The following is a 19,842-nucleotide window of genomic DNA, read 5'->3' as shown; positions in this document are numbered from 1 at the left end:
GAAACAACCGATTGTTTGTTTTGGGACCATAACAGAAAAACTGTTTTCTGTTTGACCGAGCATTAAATGATTTAACTGCTTACGCTCCAGTCATTAAATGCTTTGACCAATCTTTTAATGCAATTTAAGCATTTGTTAAGATTTGATAACAAACTACATCTTTGAATATATTCAGAAAAACAGATTTGAGATTTAAGAATCTTTGACAAAGTTTTTCCTAAGAGTTTATTTTTGAGTTTTTCAAAGAGCTGAGATTGCTAATAGTTTGTGATTGATGAAAGTGTATGGAATAGGATTATGCTTGTATTGATTTCAGATTATCTTCTGTAACAAGTGTAATCCTTGTACTCTGTTGAACAAGTATTCATTTCTGTGTTTGCTGAGATTGGCTGTGTGTTCTTGAGGGGATCAAGATCAACAATCTTAGTGTTGGTGTGTTGACCAAGGAGAGTGTGTTTCTTGAAGTGTTCAAGGTCATTCTCTTGGTTGTTGTGTAAGTGATCAAGGTGTGATTGCTTAGTGGATTTCCTCAGGGTTTATGAGAAGACTGGATGTAGCTCTGGTTTGGAGTGAACCAGTATAAACAACTGTGTACAATCTCTCTATCTCTAACTCTTATATTCAGTTTATTTTTTGTTGTTTACTGGTATAAACAACCGATTGTTTCTACGAAACAACCGATTGTTTTTCTAGTACTACAGCTTTTGCTTGCTGTTTTGGCGAACTGAATTTCTGAATCAATTGTTTCCTGAGATAAATTCATTATAGTTTTGAAAAGTTTGCGAAAACCCTCTTTAAACAATTCACCCCCCTCTAGTTTAAAGCCATCTTTTTTTACAGATAAGTTTTCAAAAAGTTTTTCAAGAAAGCCAGAAAAACAACCGATTATTACATGCTTTTACTGCATGAAGAAAGGCCATTCTGTTAGGTTTTGCAAAATTAGGAAATATTCAGTTCCAAGAGGCTTTATGAAGTGGATTCCTAAGGGATGTGAAGTTTCTAACAGTAAAGAAAAGCCAAATGGACCCAAATTTGTGAGGGGACCAAATCTTGCTGCTTGAATTCTTTTTGTGCAGGAATTCTAAAGAAGTGTGAAGGACTAAGTCATGTGATCAAGTTTATGGAAGAAAAAGACCAACATTAAAGCTGAATCAATGCTTTGCATCTGTCCAAAGGTCCTCAACAGTTAAAAGAGGCTTCTTGATCATAATGCACATGGCTCATTGAAAGAATAATATAAAGGATAAGACCTTCCTTTCTCTGTTCTTAATTTCTGTTTTAAAGTTCTTTCTCATGGTTAAATATCTTCTTTAAAATGCTTAACTTCATTTGCTTTGAACTCTTTCTGCTCATGGTTAAAATTCAAAATCAGTTTTAACTGTTGCAGAAAAACAACCGATTGTTTCTTCGAAACAACCGATTGTTTTGAGTCTGACAGCATTGTAAAGAAATCAATTTAATTTTGAATTTCTATCCGTTGCAGATCAATTTAAAGAGAGAATCCTTGGTCAATGAACCTGTGTTGAAAGCTGATCATGTTCAGAGGAAGTTACAACAGTCATAAAGGAATATATTCCAAAATCTTGGAAATTCAAGAGCCTTTATGACTAGTCAAAGATCACATGTGAAGACCATGTGATTTTCAGCTTTTTCTGACGTTTTCTATGCAGGACAGGGTCAAGTCCTCTCTCTCTGAAAATCTGGTACCCACTCATGTCATTGAATGCTTTTTTATTCTTTTACTGCTATAAAATCTGTTGCAGCTGATCTCTTCCACAAGAACAACCAATTGCAACATCTCTTGCAACATCTCTTGCAAAATCTGTGAGTGAGCTTTTCTCTGTTTTCTTCTTTGCCATCATGGACTCAACTCCTCCCACCTCAAAGAGAGTCAAAACCAGAGCTGTAAGGTCTGGAGGAAGGCTAGAGGGATGGTTTTCTAGAGACAATGATCTTATTGAGAGATATAGGTTTGAAGCAAGCATAAAAAAGATAAACAATCCCAAGGTTGTGTGCTTTGATTGGCTGAAAAGTCAAAAGCTGGACAATGTAAGGAGGCTGCTCAAAGATCAATCTCTCAGAAAGTTCCTGGAGATGAAGGGAAACATCTACCCAAATTTAATAAGGGTGTTCTACACTAATCTCAAGTTTGAGGGAAACAACCTAGTTTCTCATGTAAAGGGTGTAGATATGGAGATAACCCATGAGGTATGGGCTGCTGTTGCTGGTCTTAAGTACTCTGGTCTCAAAATTAACAAGGGAAATCTTGGAGTAGTGGAGGATTTCAACAAAATCCAATACTACAAAAGTTGCTTGAAGAACCAAAGTGCTCAAGTTGGAACTTGCTCGGTTGGAGGTCTAAAGCTTGATGAAAGGTTGCTAGCCCTCATTGTGACTTGGATTCTAACTCCAAGGGGGAGCAATCATTCAGTGCTTACTGAGGAGGATCTGGTGTACATCTTCTGCATCATGAAGAAGATCAAAATCAATTGGATCCACATCATCAAATAGCACATGCAAAAGGCAATGAGGTTAAGTGACTATCACTATCCATATGTTGTTTTGGTATCTAAATTTCTACTATATTTTGAAGTGAACCTAGAAGATGAAACATCTGAGTTGGTCAAGTCAACTCAAGAGTTGAACAATGGATCACTCAGCAAAATGGGTTTTACCAAAGTAGGTGGCAAATGGGTTAGCAAAGATGGCGACTTTGGAGCCTCATCTAGTGCTGTTGCTGATCATGAACAAGATGAACCTGCTAGTATGGATTTTCAACATGAAGATCTACCTGAAGCATATCAAGATGCTGAACCTAGTGCTGGTGCTGTGAATCAAGAAGAAAGGATGCAAACCATGTCTTCTTTTGAGAGACTCATGGTTAATAGGCTTGATAGCTTTGCAGATAATCAAAGGAATCTCCATGATCTATGTGTCAGCAATTTCCAGAGGATTGATAATAGGTTTGACAGCATGGATGCACGCTTCATGACTCTAGATGAACAGATCGAAGCTGTACAAAATCAAATCTTTGATCTTCAATATGCTGATGATGATGAATGAAGAAAAACAACCGGTTGATGTATCGAAACAACCGATTGTTTTTTTGGTGGTTGTATCAGTTTTCTATTTTTTTTCTTTCTTTCTGCAGTTGCTGTTTAATTCTGATGTACTGAAAACAATTTTTTTTCATCTCTTCTTTTTGTCTATTTGTGAAGACAAATAGGGGGAGATTTATGTTGTTTGTGTGTTTAAATTTCAGTTTTTATCTTTGCAAAACAGTTTGGATGAGTGAAACCTTATAGGTTTTTGCTCCTATATTTGTTTGTTGATTACTCTGATATTATGCTCTGAATTTCTGTATTTGTTTCTGTGCTAACCAAATATCAGAAGTTCTATGCTTTGCTTAAAACTGTATCTTGCAGGAACTGCTTCAGATTCAATCAGGTACAACACAAGCATCAGGGATTTGTCTTCATCAAATAGGGGGAGATTGTTGAACCAAGTGGTGTTCAAGCTTTGAAGAATCCAAATCCTTTGAAGGATGTTGAAGGCTCGGCTGTGCTTGCTGTTGCTGAGGTGTCTTAGTTAGGATTTGGGGTAGTTTGAGTTTTGTAAACCACTCTGTGATTGAATCCAAAGCATAGGCATTCTCAATCTTTTTAAAAGAAAAGTGTTTTTCAAACTAAGTGAAAAACAACCGATTGTTTTGTTGAAACAACCGATTGTTTTATACTTAGATGTTTTTAGAAAAGATTGAAAACTGTTTTTCAAATGGTTGAGCTGTTGAAACCAAAACAACCGATTGATTCAAGGAAACAACCGATTGTTTGTTTTGGTACCATAACAAAAAAACTGTTTTGTGCTTTGACTGAGCATTAAATGTTTTAACTGATTACGCTCCAGTTTTAAATGCTTTGACCAATCTTTAAATGCAGTTAATAAGTTTGTTAAGATTTGATAACAAACATCTTTGAATATATTCAGAAAAACAGATTTGAGAAATAAGATTTTAAACACAAGTTTTTGAGTTTTTCAAAGAGTTGAGATTGCTTAGAGATTGAATTTGATCATAGTGTGTGAGATAGGGATTCTGCTTGTATTGATTTCAGATTTACTTCTGTAACAAGTGTAATTCTTGAATTCTATAAAACATCTGCTTCTGTGTGTTTGCTGAGGATTGCTGTGTGTTCTTGAGGGGATCAAGATCAACATTCTTAGTGTTGGTGTGTTGGCCAAGAGAAGTGTGTGTCTTGAGGGGATCAAGGTCACTTTCTTGGTTGTGGTGTAAGTGATCTAGGTGTGATTGCTTAGTGGAATTCCTCAGTGGTTTCTGAGAAGATTGGATGTAGCTCTGGGTTTAGAGTGAACCAGTATAAACATCTGTGTGCAATCTCTTTATCCTTAATCTCTTTAAATTCAGTTTTGATATTTGTTTACTGGTATAAACAACCGATTGTTTTTCTGGTGTTGCTGTTTTTGCTTATTGATTTGGCAAACTGGATTCCTTATCAATTGTTTCTTAAGATAATTTAATTCTTGACTTAAAAGTTTGCGAAAACCCTCTTTATACAATTCATCCCCCTTCTAGTTTAAAGCCATCCATTCTAACATGAAAGACGACTAAAAAAGGGGCAAGAAGCTAAAACTAGTGAAACAACTGCTGGACAAAAATTACAACCTAAGCACCTTACATATCCCCATGAAGGCAGCGACCCTACAAAATCATGCAGATTACAGGAATAAAAAGATAATGGCACGCTTAGGAGACCACCTTTCATCCACCTATTAACTTTCAACTGCTTGGCAAAAGCCCCCCATTCTAGTCTACAACTTTCATCACAATTATCCCCAAAATTACTAACCCTGTTAGATTATAGGACTTTAGACCAATATCACTAGTTGGTATTTTTTACAAAATCATAGAAAAAATTATAGGTAGAAGACTGCAGAAAATCATGCATAAAATCACTGATCATAAACAATTGACTTTCATTCAAGGAAGGGATATCCTTGATAGCATAATTGTGGCAAATGAAGTTATAGAGGAGGTAAGAAAGAAGAAGAGTAAGTGTATCATTGTTAAGGCTGACTTTGAGAAAGCCTACAACTCTATGGACTAGAATTTTCTATTTTATATGTTACAGAGGATGGGGTTTGGAAACACGTTGATTAAATGGAGTAGGAGCTTCTTAGAATTGTCATATATATCCATACTTGTCAATGGAAGCCCTTATGAACAATTCCAACCTACAAAGGGTCTAAGGTAGGGTGACCCTTTAGCACCATCTCTATTTCTTATAGTGGTTGAAGGCTTGGCTGGAGTCATGAGAGTGGCCCAACAAAAAGGACTCTATGATGGGATTAAAGTGGGTTTGGATCAGGTTGAGGTTAATATGTTATAGTTTGATGATGATACTATCTTTTTATGTGAGGATAATGTGAAAAACATGACAACAATTAAATGTACTCTAAGATGTTTCGAACTTGTGTCTGGGTTGAAGGTGAACTTTGGAAAAAGTAAAATCGCAGGTATAGGTGCACAACATACTGAAATTCTAAGATACTCTGTGATTTTAAATTGTAATCAAATGGAAGTTTCTTTTAAATATTTAGGGGTTCCTGTCGGAGATAATCATAGGAAAAAAGTGTTTTGGAATGACATGATATAAAAAATAAAAAGTAAGCTTTCTAGTTGGAAAGGAAAACATTTATCTTTTGCTGGAAGAGTTACTTTGATAAAAATTGTCATTTCAGTTGTCCCTTTATATTACTTATTTGTATTCAAAATGCATACAACAGTTGAGAAATTAATCACAAGATTACAAAGAGATTTTTTATGGGGACGAGGAAGTGATAAAAGGAAGATAGTATGGATCAAGTGGGACTTCCTGTGTCAATCCAAATCAGAAGGAGGACTAGAAATTAAGGATGTAAATCTGTTTAATATGGCTCTTCTTGGGAAATGGAAATGGAGACTTGGTCGTGAAAAATCAGGACTTTGGAAACAGGTACTGGAATCTAAATATGGTTCTTGGAGAGGATTGGATGATAGTGTTTTGTCAAATACTGAATCTTGGTGGTGGAGAGATATCAAGAAGGTGTGTGGAGGAAACTCAAATTCTTGGTTTGATAACCAGAGAAGATGAAAGGTCGGTGCAGGGAGTAATATTCTGTTTTGGACAGATTATTGGATAGGGAATGATACTTTGAAAAATAGATATCCCAAAATTTTCTCAATCTCAGTGCTTAAAGAGGGTTCTATAGATAAATATGGGGTATGACATGAAAACCAGTGGGTATGGCAAATAGAATGGAGAATAAACTTGTTTTTATGGGAAACTGAAATTATAAATGAATTTATGGATGAATTGAAGACTATCAAAATAGATGCTTGTAGAAATGATGAGTGGATGTGGGTAGGTGATACCTCAAATTCTTTTACTGTTAACTTTGCTTATAAAATTCTTTGCCACCAAAATATTTTGCAGCCACATTCATTCTCTGCTTTTAATTTTGATTCTTTTTGAAGACTAAAAACTCTTCCATCAGCACATTACTTTGCCTGGCGTGTTTTAATTGGTAAAATTGCAACATATGCTAAATTAATACATAGATGAATTTAGGTTGGAGGCGGGGATGTGTACCATGTGTGGGTCTGAGCTTGAAATAGTAAATCATTTCTTTTTCACATGTAAAGTGGCTTCTAAAGTATGGTATATGTCTAATGCTTAGGTTGGTAGAGCTTTTGTACATTGTGATAATGTTATTCAACATTTCGAACAAATAGGTTTTACGGGTCTAAACTACTTGGGAAATTGCATTTGGAAATGTATGTGGATTTCCATTATTTGGGGAATTTGGAACCACAGGAATAAGATAATTTTCAATAATGCAGTGGTGGATCCTGTTGAAATTTTTGCTTTGGCTCAAGTAAAGGCGTGGGCATGGGTAAGTTATAAATTTCCAAAGTCAAATTTCTCTTATTCTGATTGGTGTATTAATGTATATGAATGTTAAAAATCACTACATTGATGATTAACGCCCTTTATCTGTTTTTGGCTGGATACTTGATTTACATGAGAGGAATTTTCTTGGAGTACAACTATAGTCACAATGGATTCTTGGGAAACTACAGTAGATAGCAAGGTGGCAAAGTATTTCTTTTGAGCAGATATGCTTATATTCTAGAATTTGACTAAGTTGCTGAATTTCTTGATAGATAATTTGACTTATGTATTGATATCCTGATGTTTTTAAAGAGCTTTAAGCTTATCAGAATTATATGAGCAGAATATGGCTAGGTTTTGATCATTTTTACTGGTAAATCTCATTCCTCTAGCATAGGGAATTTTTGTACATGGATTGGAGTACCCCAAGTACTCCTATTTATTAAATTTTTATTGCTGATTAAAAAAAAAAATCCACTTGAAATATCTAAAAATCCAAACAAACTTGAAACATAACTAAAGATCCTTAATTCAAAAGTCAAGTGAACTTGTAATGTAATTTGTTGTTCAAAAAAACTACAAACATGATCCTAATAGTTTGCATAATCATTATCGTCTAGTTGTTGTCTTGGTGGTTCCTTTTGCCTTGGTGGTTCTTGTGGCGACAGTACTTGTTGATATTGTTGTTCAATGGAACTTCGTGCTTCAAGAGGAAGGAAATGAAGAATGATACTTACCAATGATTTCACATGCCCGGTGAGTTTATCATTATGTTCCTTATAATTTCGGGCTTCTTCCTTTAACAACAAAACGCTTGGTGAATCCTTAGAGGAATTCGAAGATTGATTATAGGTGAGAGTATTACCACGTTTAAATTTATGAGTCAGGTCTCCAACCTTGTAGATTCGACCTTTCTTCTTGCGAACTTTATGAAGCCAACTTTCAATTATAATTTTGTCTTCCTCTGCAGAATCTATGGGGATGACAATGTTTAGGATTAGTATGCCTATAAAGTTTTTAAAAGTGATACTTTCCTAAAAGAAAGGTTTAGAAAACGCGAAAAAAAAATTAAAGAGGGAAATAATAAAAGTTTGTCTTAGGTTTAGGTTTAAAAACATCCTAAACTTGTCAGGGGTTTAGAAAACTCAAGTAAAAACCTTGTTAAAACTAAATATTTAGAGAGGTTATTAGAACCTCCGGTGACAAAACTCTATTAAAACTAAATAACTTTTAGTGTAGTTTAGCGGGAAAAATTGCAATTCCAAATAAATGTAAAAAAAGTTTCCTTAAAATTATTTTTTTCTTATAATGATATATTCACTTAAGCACACATAATTATCTCCAAAACATCCATAAAGAGAAAACTCTTACAATATTTTAGGTTTTTTTTTTATCAGCAATGAATTAATAAAATAAAATGGGACACTTAAGGGGTGTCCCAACCCATATACTCAAACTATTTGGGAGTCCCACAAGAGACTTGAGCTGCATAAAACCAACAAAAAGACAAGCTGCTGGTAGTAACAAACTGTTGGACTGCCTTTGGATAGGTGAGAAATAAGACCTCCCTCCCTTCCCTTTATATGAAGCTAGTGCTAGTTGCAGTAGAAGGACACGGACGATTCTGATGAAGAGGAGTACAGCTACTAGACGTCTTCAATTCCTAAGGGTATAAATCCTCCAAACACAAAGAGTGATTTCACAAACCATGAATCCTCACAACCGTTTTTACAAGAAAAAGAGCACCAATGCATACTGGGAAGTGCTCACAAATGAGCCAACACATTTTATCAACAACCCAACCCAACCTGGACGTTCAAATTGAGCATATAGCGTTTCCATAGGTTGAAGAGAGGATCAGTGCTGCTCTGAATACTCAAAGCCTACAAACAACCTGCATATAAGCACATACAACAAAGGCCAACTAGATCACATCTGCATCGTGTCACCCTTCGCAGCGCTAAGACCGTATACCAGCACAATGGTATCAGCTCCAACATTTCCTTTGTTCAACTGTTACACCCTTAGTTACTTACAACACAAGAAACACCACCACTCCAGCACCCAAATCCATTGGACCATTCTTAAGACATCATGTCCTAACCAACCCACACAACAGAAGTTTAGCTACAAATCATCCCTAGACCATACGACAACCACCCCAGAAGAAGCCAGATAAACCAGCAACCCAGCCCATACCGCAACCACACGAGCAACCCCACACCATCCCAATCAGCATCAAAAGAAAGTGCATACCAAGAGTCCTGACCACCCGAAGCAGCAGCTGTTGGCACGACAACTGTTGTAGGAACTGGCAACTAGCACAACAATTTGGGCATAGGGAACCAATTACAATAGACTAGGTATCATATGCAACCATACCAACCCCAACTCCTACTACATTTTCGATCGCCAAACCTCCCTGAAAACCTCATCAAGGAAAACAAGGTTGCATCTTCAATAGAGACATGGCTGCAGTAAAACACAGTACCTTCGTAGATAAAAGGACCACCCAAGGACCCAAATCTTTTCTTGAACAACCTAGCTCTATACAGCTTTGTTGTCAATAGTTACTTTAGCACTCCCCACCTTCCTCTTCTTTAGCGGTTTAGTTCCTTCTGGTCCCCCTTACTTATAACTCTTGATACAAGACATTGGATTCAAGATCCAATCCACGAAGGAGTAATTAAACCTTGTACCTTATGTCCATAACCACAATTTAAGTTGGGCTTTTTGGAACACCTCTTGATGTGATTCCAATAGCCACATAGAGAATGATTCTTGACATTCTTAGGAATCACCTTGAGCTGGACATTATAGAGTCACTTTTCTTAGAGTTGGATCATTGTTCTAAGACAAGAACTCACTAAAAACTAGTACCAAATCCCAAACTACCTACAGAAAAAGGAGTTAGATCGCTGACATTAAAAGTATGACTACCTAAGAATGTATCAGGCATATCTAACTCATAAGCATTGTCATTAATCCTCTTGAGGACTTGGAAAGGTCCATCCCCTCGAGGCATTAGTTTGGACTTCCTTTGAGTAGGAAAACGATCCTTCCTCAAGTGAAGCCAAACCCAATCGCCCTCATCAAACAACAATGCTTTTCTCCTTTTATTGGCAAGTTCAACATACTTGCCAACCTTCTTCTCAATTCTCTTCTTGATGTCTTTATGCAAAGTTTTCACAAAAGAAGCTTTTTCATCTCCATCTTTGCACAAGACATCTTCAAGAAGGGGAATAGGAAGAAGATCAAGAGGTGTTAGGGGATTAAACCCATAGACCACCTCAAAAGGAGAATGGGAGGTGGTAGAATTTACTACTCGGTTATATGCAAACTCAACATGGGGTAGTAAATTCTCCCACACTCTAGGATTCCCCAAAATAAAGCATCTCAATAGTTGTCCCAAAGTTCTATTCACCACCTCGGTTTGACCAACAGTTTGTGGGTGGCAAGTGGTAGAAAATAAAAGCTTAGTTCCAAGCTTGCCCCACAAGGTCTTCCAAAAGTGACTCAAGAATTTAGGATCTCTATCGGACACTATAGACCTAGGAATCCCATGCAAGCGAACCACTTCTTGGAAGAAGAGGTTTGCAATGTGGCATGCATCATCCACTTTGTGGCAAGGAATAAAGTGAGCCATCTTTGAAAAACGATCCACTACCACAAAAATGGAGTCCTTTCCCTTTGATGTCTTGGGTAAGCCTAAGATGAAATCCATAGATATATCTACCCAAGGCATTGAAGGGATAAGAAGAGGAGTATAAAGACCATGGGGATGCATTTTAGACTTAGCTTTGCGGCAAGCTATGCATTTATCACACAAACTATGAACATGTTTATGCATATGTGGCCAAAAGAAATGTTCATGCAACACATCCAAAGTTTTAGCAACCCCAAAATGTCCCATTAAACCCCTCTCATGAGCTTCTCTAACAAGAGATAATCTAATAGAGCTTTGGGGAACACAAAGACGTTTTCCTTTAAAAGGAAAGCCATCTTGAATAAAAAAGTCTTTGTGTCCTCCTTTAAGACACTCTTGATAGATGGGAGAAAAATCAAGGTCATCATGATAAAGTTCCTTAATGTGATCAAAACCAAGATATTGAGAGGTTAAAAGATTTAGCAAGGTGTATCTTCTAGAAAGAGCATCCGCCACAATATTTATTTTGCCTTGCTTGTGTTTGATCACATAAGGAAATTGCTCAATGAATTCCACCCACTTAGCATGCCTCTTGTTAAGTTTGTTTTGGCTTTTCAAATATTTAAGAGATTCATGATCACTATGTATCACAAACTCTTTGGGAAAAAGATAGTGTTGCCAAGTAAACAAAGCCCTAACAAGTGCATATAATTCTTTATCATAGGTGGAATAGTTGAGATGACTTCCCTTCAATTTCTCACTAAAATAGGCTATGGGGTGGCCCTCTTGAAGGAGAACAGCCCCAATACCTATGCTTGAAGCATCACACTCAATCTCAAATGTCTTAGTGAAATTAGGAAGGGCCAAGATGGGAGCATTAGTCAATTTTTCTTTCAAAGTATCAAAAGCATTTTGTTGTGCTTCTCCCCAATGAAAGACCACATCCTTTTTCACTATGTCATTGAGTGGTGCGGCAATGGTACCAAAGTTTGGGACAAATCTTCTATAGAAAGAAGCAAGCCCATGAAAACTTCGGACCTCATTCAAAGATTTCGGTGTAGGCCAATTTTGAATGGCCACCACCTTTGTTTTGTCCACATGGACCCCTTTACAACTCACAACAAACCCTAGGAATTCTATATGATCAAGAGCAAACATACATTTAGCAAGGTTAGCATACAAATGTTCCTTCCTAAGGGTTTCCAAAACTTGCCTAACATGCAACCTATGGTCATTCAAAGATAAGCTATAAATGAGAATATCATCAAAGTAAACCACAACAAACATACCAATGAAAGGTCTAAGAACATGATGCATGAGGCGCATGAAGGTACTTGGTGCATTAGTTAAACCAAAAGGCATAACTAACCACTCATATAAACCAAAGTTGGTCTTAAAAGCCGTCTTCCATTCATCACCCGGTTTGATACAGATTTGATTGTAGCCGCTTTTAAGATCAATCTTTGAAAAGATTTTAGAACCATGTAATTCATCCAACAAATCATCTAGTCTAGGTATGGGATGCCTATACTTAATGGTTATGTTATTTATGGCCCTACAATCCGAACACATTCGCCATGTGCCATCCTTTTTTGGCACTAAGATGATAGGCATAGCACAAGGACTCATGCTATCTTGCACCCACCCTTTCTCAATCAAAGCCTCAACTTGTTGGCGAATTTCCTTGGTTTCACTTGGATTGGTCCTATATGCTGGACGATTTGGTAAAGAAGAGCCCGGTATCAAATCAATTTGGTGCTCAATCCCTCTCAAAGGTGGAAGTCCATTTGGAGGATCTTGAAACACATCTTGGAACTCTTCTACCAAATTTTCCAAGCAATGAGAACTATCAACAAGTGATTCTACTCTAAGAGTTCTAGGGATGGCTAAAAAAAGAGGATGATGAGCCACTATTTCCCTTTCAATTTCACGCCTAGACACAAGGAGTGTAGGCTTAGAACTCTTATCTTTTTTATCTTTTTCACTCTCCCTCTTTTTCTTCATGATAACTTGGTCCTCATGGACTTCTCTTGGAGAGAGAGATTTTAAAGTAACCTTGTGACCATGGAATTCAAAAGATAGTTTGTTGGTAAAGCCATCATGTAAAACTTTTCTATCAAATTGCCAAGGCCTTCCCAAAAGAACATGAGTGGCTTCCATGGGCACAACATCACATAATACCTCATCTTTGTATTTTCCAATGGAGAAATGGATGAGGACTTGTTTATTAACAATTATTTCTCCTACTTCACTAAGCCATTGTAACTTGTAGGGCTTTGTATGAGAGATAGTAGGCACTCCAAGCTTATCTACTACTCTTGTACTAGCCACATTTGCACAACTACCCCCATCCACTATCAAGGAACAAATGTTGTTTTGAATAAGACATCTTGTATGGAAAATATTTTCCCTTTGACTTTCATCAAAAGGTTGTGAAACTTGTCCAAGAAGTCTTCTCACAACTAACAAGTCCCCTTCAAGTGGACATTCGCTCTCTTCCTCACTAGATGCATGAGAATGCAATGAATGCTTTGGAGAATCCGAATCATGCTCACTAACTACAATGCCCTCATGCATGTACATACTTCGTTTGGAAGGACAATTTGCAGCAATATGACCATAACCCATACATTTAAAGCATTTAGTGTTAGATGTTCTAGTGGGAGACTTAGGTCTAGAAGTAGATGGCTTAGATTCCTTGGGTTTGAAAGAAGAATCTTTGGAAGGATGTTTAGAAAAAGAAGTTTTGTTTCTCCAAGACTTGGAGTAGTATCCATCATTGGAAGCATTTTTAAAAGAGTTTTTCTTAGCAAGTTGGGCTTCCACCTTCATTGCAAGATGAACTAAAGAGCCCAATGATGAATACTCTTGTAACTCAACAATGTCTTGAATATCCTTCCTAAGACCACTCACAAACCTAGCAACCATGGCTTCTTCACTTTCTTCTAATTCAATTTTAAGCACAAGCGTCTCAAGCTCCTTATAATATTCATCCACATTTAGCGTGCCTTGTTGAAACCGTTGGAGTCTCAACATGAGGTCTTTCCTAAAATGTGGGGGCACAAACCTAGCGCGCATATGATCCTTTAAAGAGTTCCAAGAGTCCACGGGAGGACCCTTGTGATAGATAATGTCCTTTACAATTCCATGCCACCATTTCATGCCATAATCACTAAACTCTAGGGTGGCTAGCTTGAGCTTATGCTCATCTTGGATCTCATGGATCTCAAAAATTTGTTCACACTTAGCCTCCCAATCTAAATATACATTTGGATCACTAGAACCATTAAAACAAGGTAGCTTGACCGAAGGAAGCTTGGACTTTGCATCATGATAGAAGCCATTGCCATAGTGAATTATTTCCCCTTGGTGATGATGTCTTTGTCCATGGACTTGGGGTGGAGGTCTCCTTCTCCTATGCTCATCTTCACGGCCAACATCATTTGAAGAAGCTCTTGAAGATGGTCTATGAGAATGATGTCCATCATGGATAGAAGGAGATGGTCTAGCTTGTTGGACCTCCATCTTTTGCATTTTCTCCTCCAACCGTCTAATTGTTCTTTGAGCTTCATGTAATTCACCAAGAATTGAAGCTTTGGAAGGAGAATTCTGCTTGTAGGATGCATCACTTGAAAATCCATCCATTTGTAATTAAAAACAGCAAACACACAAAAACAGCAAACAAGTTAAAAATTAGCAAAAACAGTGAGCTTTTGGCAATGAAACTGCCGAAGTGAAATGAGGCTGAAAAAGAGATCACTCTCAAAGAAATAATGTTCTTGCACCAATCTGATCTTGAGGCCTTGGAATCCTCAAATGAAATATGTCAAAGCAAGCACACCAATCTTAAGAGCAAACCACCACAAAACCAAAGAAACAATAAAGACAAACAAGAAAAGGTATAAGCAAGGAAAGGTAATTGCAAAAGGAATACTATATGTAAGACAAACTCAAAGAGTAAGAATGAAAGACAATCAAGAAAATAAAGAACTCAATGAGAAAAGTAGGCACACAAAAGAATACCTAAGGAAAAGCACTAGAGTAGATGAAAAAAACAAAAAAATTAGCTACTGGAAATTTTTTTTTTTTTTAAATGCAAACTGTGCTTGATATTCACTGATTTAACTGGAACGTTGTAGAGCGAACTGGATTATGAAATTTAAACCACAGAAACTTCAAGATGTTAACTCAATAATGGCACTGGAATCAATTAAAAACAGTAAGCCAATTGAGAGAAATAAATTTTTTAAAATCGCTGCCAGATTACCGTATTTTTTTTTGGCAGGAATGTACACTTTTTTTATTTTATTTATCATTTTTTGTGTACTTCATATTTTTGAATGATTCTTTTTTCTATTCTTTTCTAACACTTTGAATATCTCAAATCCAGAATTTCAGAATTTTACAGTACGTAAATCAATTGCAATAAGGAAAAACAGTAAGCACTTTTTTCAGAAACAGAGGAATCCTAATAGGAATAAAAAACAGGATGATGAACTAGCAAAGACATAATAGAAAATGATGTATTGGAACTTGTATAGGTCTAGAATACAAGTATGAACTGAATTCTAAAAAGAAAATGCACAAAGGATCAACATCAATTCAGAAAATTATATGACACCAAAGCAAGAAACAATCAAAGCAATAAAAGTACTACTAGAAGTAATGACATATATGGAATAACATGACTAAGACAAAACTTGACATGATTCAAAAATTAAAAGACACATCACAAATTTTAACAAGTGAAAGGAAGCTTAAGGTAAACTCTAGGAAGGATAATGCCATTCCAAAAGAGCAACCATACTCATAAGAAGAATGAGTGCCATAAACCTTTTCACAAGCACTTGGTGTAAAAGAAAAACAGCAAGAAAACTCAATTAATTCCTAAAACAGAAACTTAAATTGCAAGAAAAATTAAAGAGCTCTTGAAAATAAAGTGCACACAACTCAACAATTAAGCAAGAAGAACCTAAGACTCATGATACCACATGATGTGATTCCAATAGCCACATAGAGAATGATTCTTGACATTCTTAGGAATCACCTTGAGCTGGACATTATAGAGGCACTTTTCTTAGAGTTGGATCATTGTTCTAAGACAAGAACTCACCAAAAACTAGTACCAAATCCCAAACTCATTTGGATGAACCAAATATTGTCAAATTGAATCAACAAAGAGATTAAAACTGGAATGACCGAACAGAATTGAACAATTAATCATATGAACCGAACAGAATTTAAAACAAACAGAACATAGGTGCTGGAAATTAGAAGAACCGAACCAAAACAACTCAAGAACACAAGGCAACATGAACAATTGAAAAAGAAGAAAGGAAGGAGAAGAGAGTGCTCATGAAGATGGAAGAATGTTGGATGATCTCGCCACTAGAAGTGTGGAATGCTCCTAGATGAGAGTGATGTCGCCACTTGAGGACTCCAATGATCCATCAAGATAAGACTAGAGAAGAAGGCTCCAAAAGCTCTCCAAAGGTCACTCAAAATTTGAGTAGAGTTTTCTTAGATTAATTCCAATCTGAATTTTACAAAGAGAGCACCTCTATTTATAGCCTAAGGTGCTGAAAAACTAAGCTAAAACAATTCAAAATTCCCTCCTAAACTATTCTAGAAACCGGCGCCTAAAACAAGCATCCTTTGGCACCTCCTATTCTACTCCTACACCTATCTACTAATACACCCCCCTAAAGCTCCTAATTAAAACCTACAAGATGCTAAAACAAAAGAGGTTTCTAATGTTTCCCTCTAAGCATCTTCAACTAAAGAAATTACAAAAAGAGAAAATAAATGTCCTCTAGCTCCCAAAGCTTTGAACATGCTTCTTGTAATCCTTTGAGGTGGACTTTGACCTCCATGGGCGTCTTCTATTTGTGCCTCCACCTCGTCTTGATCTTGTTGATTGGCCTCCATGTCCTCTTGAGCTTGATCTCCATCACCTCTTCTGGGTCTACTTCTCCTTGCTTAAACACAACCGAGTTTCTGTGCTCCCAAATACACCTTACAATAGCTGCCCATATACCTTTCCATACCATGTTTTGTTTGCTGTTGGTCTGGGTCAAAAAGAAGCTCTCAAAGTGGCTCTTTAAGTCATTATGTTGGACAAACAAAATACCAATCCACCTATAACATAGAGTCCACACTTACACATGCACAAAGCCACACCACATTCGAAAAAGATGTTGATATGATTTGATCTTGTCTTGGCATAACGCGCATAAGGTAGATTCCAGCACCACCCCTCTCCTATTGAAGCACTCTCTAGTTGGTAGTCTACCCAACAGAGCCCTCCATGCAGTGGTCGTGACATTGGGAAAGGCCTTGGCCTTCCAGAGGAGCTTAAACGCTTCAATGAGGCCCTCCGCCACTCTTAGCTAAACACTCATATTTGATTTCACAGTGAAACACCTTTTTTCATTGTTCCCCCACACTCGTATGTCTTGCTCCTCCCTGTTAACAGTGGCCCTTGAAATGTGTATTGCAAGATCTGTTTCCAACATCGATTCTCATTCAAATCTGTCATGCATCCAGCTTAAGGTCCATTGCCATACTGACCCTTCTCACACACCTACCTCTTCCATCTTCGAAGCCCCTAAGGATAGCCTTTAGGGTCGCCACATTGCAACCCTTTAGCTACTACAAGAAAGAGGAATGGAGCAAGCGGGCCTCCCTGCCTCAGCCCTCTTTTAGGTTTGAATTCTCCGTCGGGCTTCCATTAACTAGCACTGAGATAGTAGCACTTTCCATACAACCTCGGATCCATCTAATCCACTTACTGTGGAAACCCAGCTTATGTAGCATATCATAGAGGAACTCCCATCAAACCGAATCGTAAGATTTTTCAAAATCCACCTTCAGACATAACCCGCTTCTCCCGCCCCTTCTAAGATCCTCCACCACTTCATTAGCCATAAACACATTGTCTAGAATCCTTTTATCCTTCAAGAAAGCAGATTGACATTCGTCAATAATCATGGGGAGAACCTTCTTGATCCTTCAAGCCAACACCTTGGATATATATTTGTAGATGGCACCTACTAAGGATATGGGTCTGTATTGATCTAGGTGAACATGATTCCTTACTTTAGGTACTAATGCTATGAATGACGCATTGCACCCCTTTGGTATACAACCTGTTTCATGAAAAAGGGTCATCACTGTTGTGAACTCTTCCTTCAAAAACTCCCAACTCTTCTTTAGGAAATTGAAATTGAATCCGTCGGGTTCGGGGCTTTTTGAACCTTCACATTGCCACACCGCATCCCTTATTTGCTCCTCGGAGAACCCTTCTAACATACTCAAGTTATCAGATATAGATAGAGACTTGAACTCAACCCCATCAAGTCTTACACCTAGGTCTTTTGTCGCTTCAAATCTGTTCTGAAACAACTTTTTTGCTTCAGTACGAATTGTGCTAGGCTCTTCACTCCACAAGCCCTCAACCTCAACTCCCTTTACTTCATTTCTAATTCTTCTCTATCTCAAGGAAGAGTGGAAGAATTTTGTACAAGAGTACCCATTCTTGAACCAGCTTACTCTGGCCTTTTGGCGGAGGAGGGATTCAAGCTTTATATTAGTTTCCTTCAGCCGACTTACTAGTTCAACCCTTTTTAACCTTTCGCTTTCCAATAAGACACCATTGCAGTCTTGGCTATCTAGGTCCTCAATTTCCTACAAGATCCTCTTCCTAATAGTCTCGATATTGCCGAAGACATTCCTATTCCAGACTTTTAAGTCGCCCTTCAAGTGTTTCAATTTTTCTTTGCCTTTCATGAACCCGCTCCCATGAACTGAATATGAGGACCATCTACCCTTCACCATCTCCATAAAACCTTTCTCTGACAACCAAGCTTCGATGGTTCTAAAAGGTTTAGGACCCCAATCCTTATCCATGGACTTTACAACCAGCGCACAGTGGTTAGAAACTTCCCTACGTTGCACGTATTGTTTACACATTGGCCATATTTGCATCCATTCTTCACAGACAAGCACTCTGTCTAGCCTGCTCTTAGCCGACCCATTAGAGTTGAACCAGGTAAATTTCTTACCAACATAAGGAAGCTCGAGCATAAAGTTGGCGCCGATGAAGCAATTGAAATCTCTTATTTCGCTTGACTGGTTGTCCCTTGCCCTTACACCTTTCCTTTCACTTTGGCTTCTTACGGCATTAAACTCACCGTAGAAGCACCAAATCAGAACTTGGGTCCCTCTAAGTGTCTATTAAATACCACTTTAAGCAGTTATTCTACAATGTAAAGTTCATTAACTTACATACCTTTAAGTGCATATAATTTGTTGCTCATACATGAACCTTTGAACAAAATAATTTAAAACTTAAGTTTGATATACTCTCGATTAAAATGTCCTTCACCTTACTTAAATATACTTAAATAGACATATATGACGCTTAAACATGCTTCAGATATCATATTGCTTTGCTTTAAGTGATGTACCAAAATATTGGTTGACACTACCTTTTCGATCGACTAAAGCAAAAATAATATTCAAGCAACATTTTTTTTAACTTTTGTGGTTATGATCGTTGTTGCTGCTATAAAAGGTTGTCAATGATTTTATTTAATACATTTTAATGCAACTTTTATAACACATGTATTAGTAACTAATTAATGGCATTAGAAATATTCATAGCTAATTCACTTTTATAATAACTTTATGACAATTTTTTTAGACAACTTATTTTTGTTAGAAAATGACATTGGTATTCATCAGAAACTTTAATTTATCATCACAAAATTCGTTACTATTTATAACAACAACAAAATGTATTAAAAAGTATTTTTTAATGATTAATATATTTTAAACATTTGACTAAAACTAGAATTACGTTGGTACCATGTCAAAACTGACAGTGTACAATTTCAACGTTTGTTATGGCTTGTGGTAACTGACATTCAATTTCAACGTTAACGCATACTAACAGCCATCGTTACATTTCTGTGATTCTGGTTGAATCACTTCTAAACTAGATTTTATTTATTTATTTTTTATTTTTAATAAAAAAAAGTAAAATTACATTGATATGTACTGTAATATGCGTCACTTTAAGTTAATTTTAAGATTTTAAAATATATAAACAGTTTTGTTAAATAATAAAAAAGAGTAGAAACGAATTAACACAAATTTGAATTAATATTTAAAAGCAACCATGGCCAAATAAATGTTTAAAAAAGTAATAGACTAACTTGACTAAACTAGTTTTACGTTAAGATG

The 19,842-nt window shown here is 36.8% G+C and overlaps 1 protein-coding gene across 1 annotated transcript; it reads right to left on the bottom strand.

Annotated features, from left to right (window-relative positions):
* Positions 1–8,807: 8,807 nt before the first annotated feature.
* On the bottom strand, positions 8,808–19,556 carry LOC137833353 (uncharacterized). Its single transcript, XM_068641704.1, has 6 exons — positions 19,551–19,556; positions 18,430–18,828; positions 17,695–18,087; positions 17,437–17,550; positions 9,150–9,268; positions 8,808–8,844 (listed from the first exon to the last, which is right to left on the bottom strand). The coding sequence occupies exons 1-6, from the start codon at positions 19,554–19,556 to the stop codon at positions 8,808–8,810; spliced, it is 1,068 nt and encodes a 355-aa protein (XP_068497805.1).
* Between the last annotated feature and the right edge of the window lie 286 nt (positions 19,557–19,842).

The sequence above is a fragment of the Phaseolus vulgaris genome, chromosome 6, assembly GCF_000499845.2.
Source record: "Phaseolus vulgaris cultivar G19833 chromosome 6, P. vulgaris v2.0, whole genome shotgun sequence".
Classification (NCBI taxonomy): domain Eukaryota; kingdom Viridiplantae; phylum Streptophyta; class Magnoliopsida; order Fabales; family Fabaceae; genus Phaseolus; species Phaseolus vulgaris.
The sequence above is the reverse complement of the archived record's forward strand: the minus strand, read 5'-3'. Positions and strand labels throughout refer to the sequence as shown.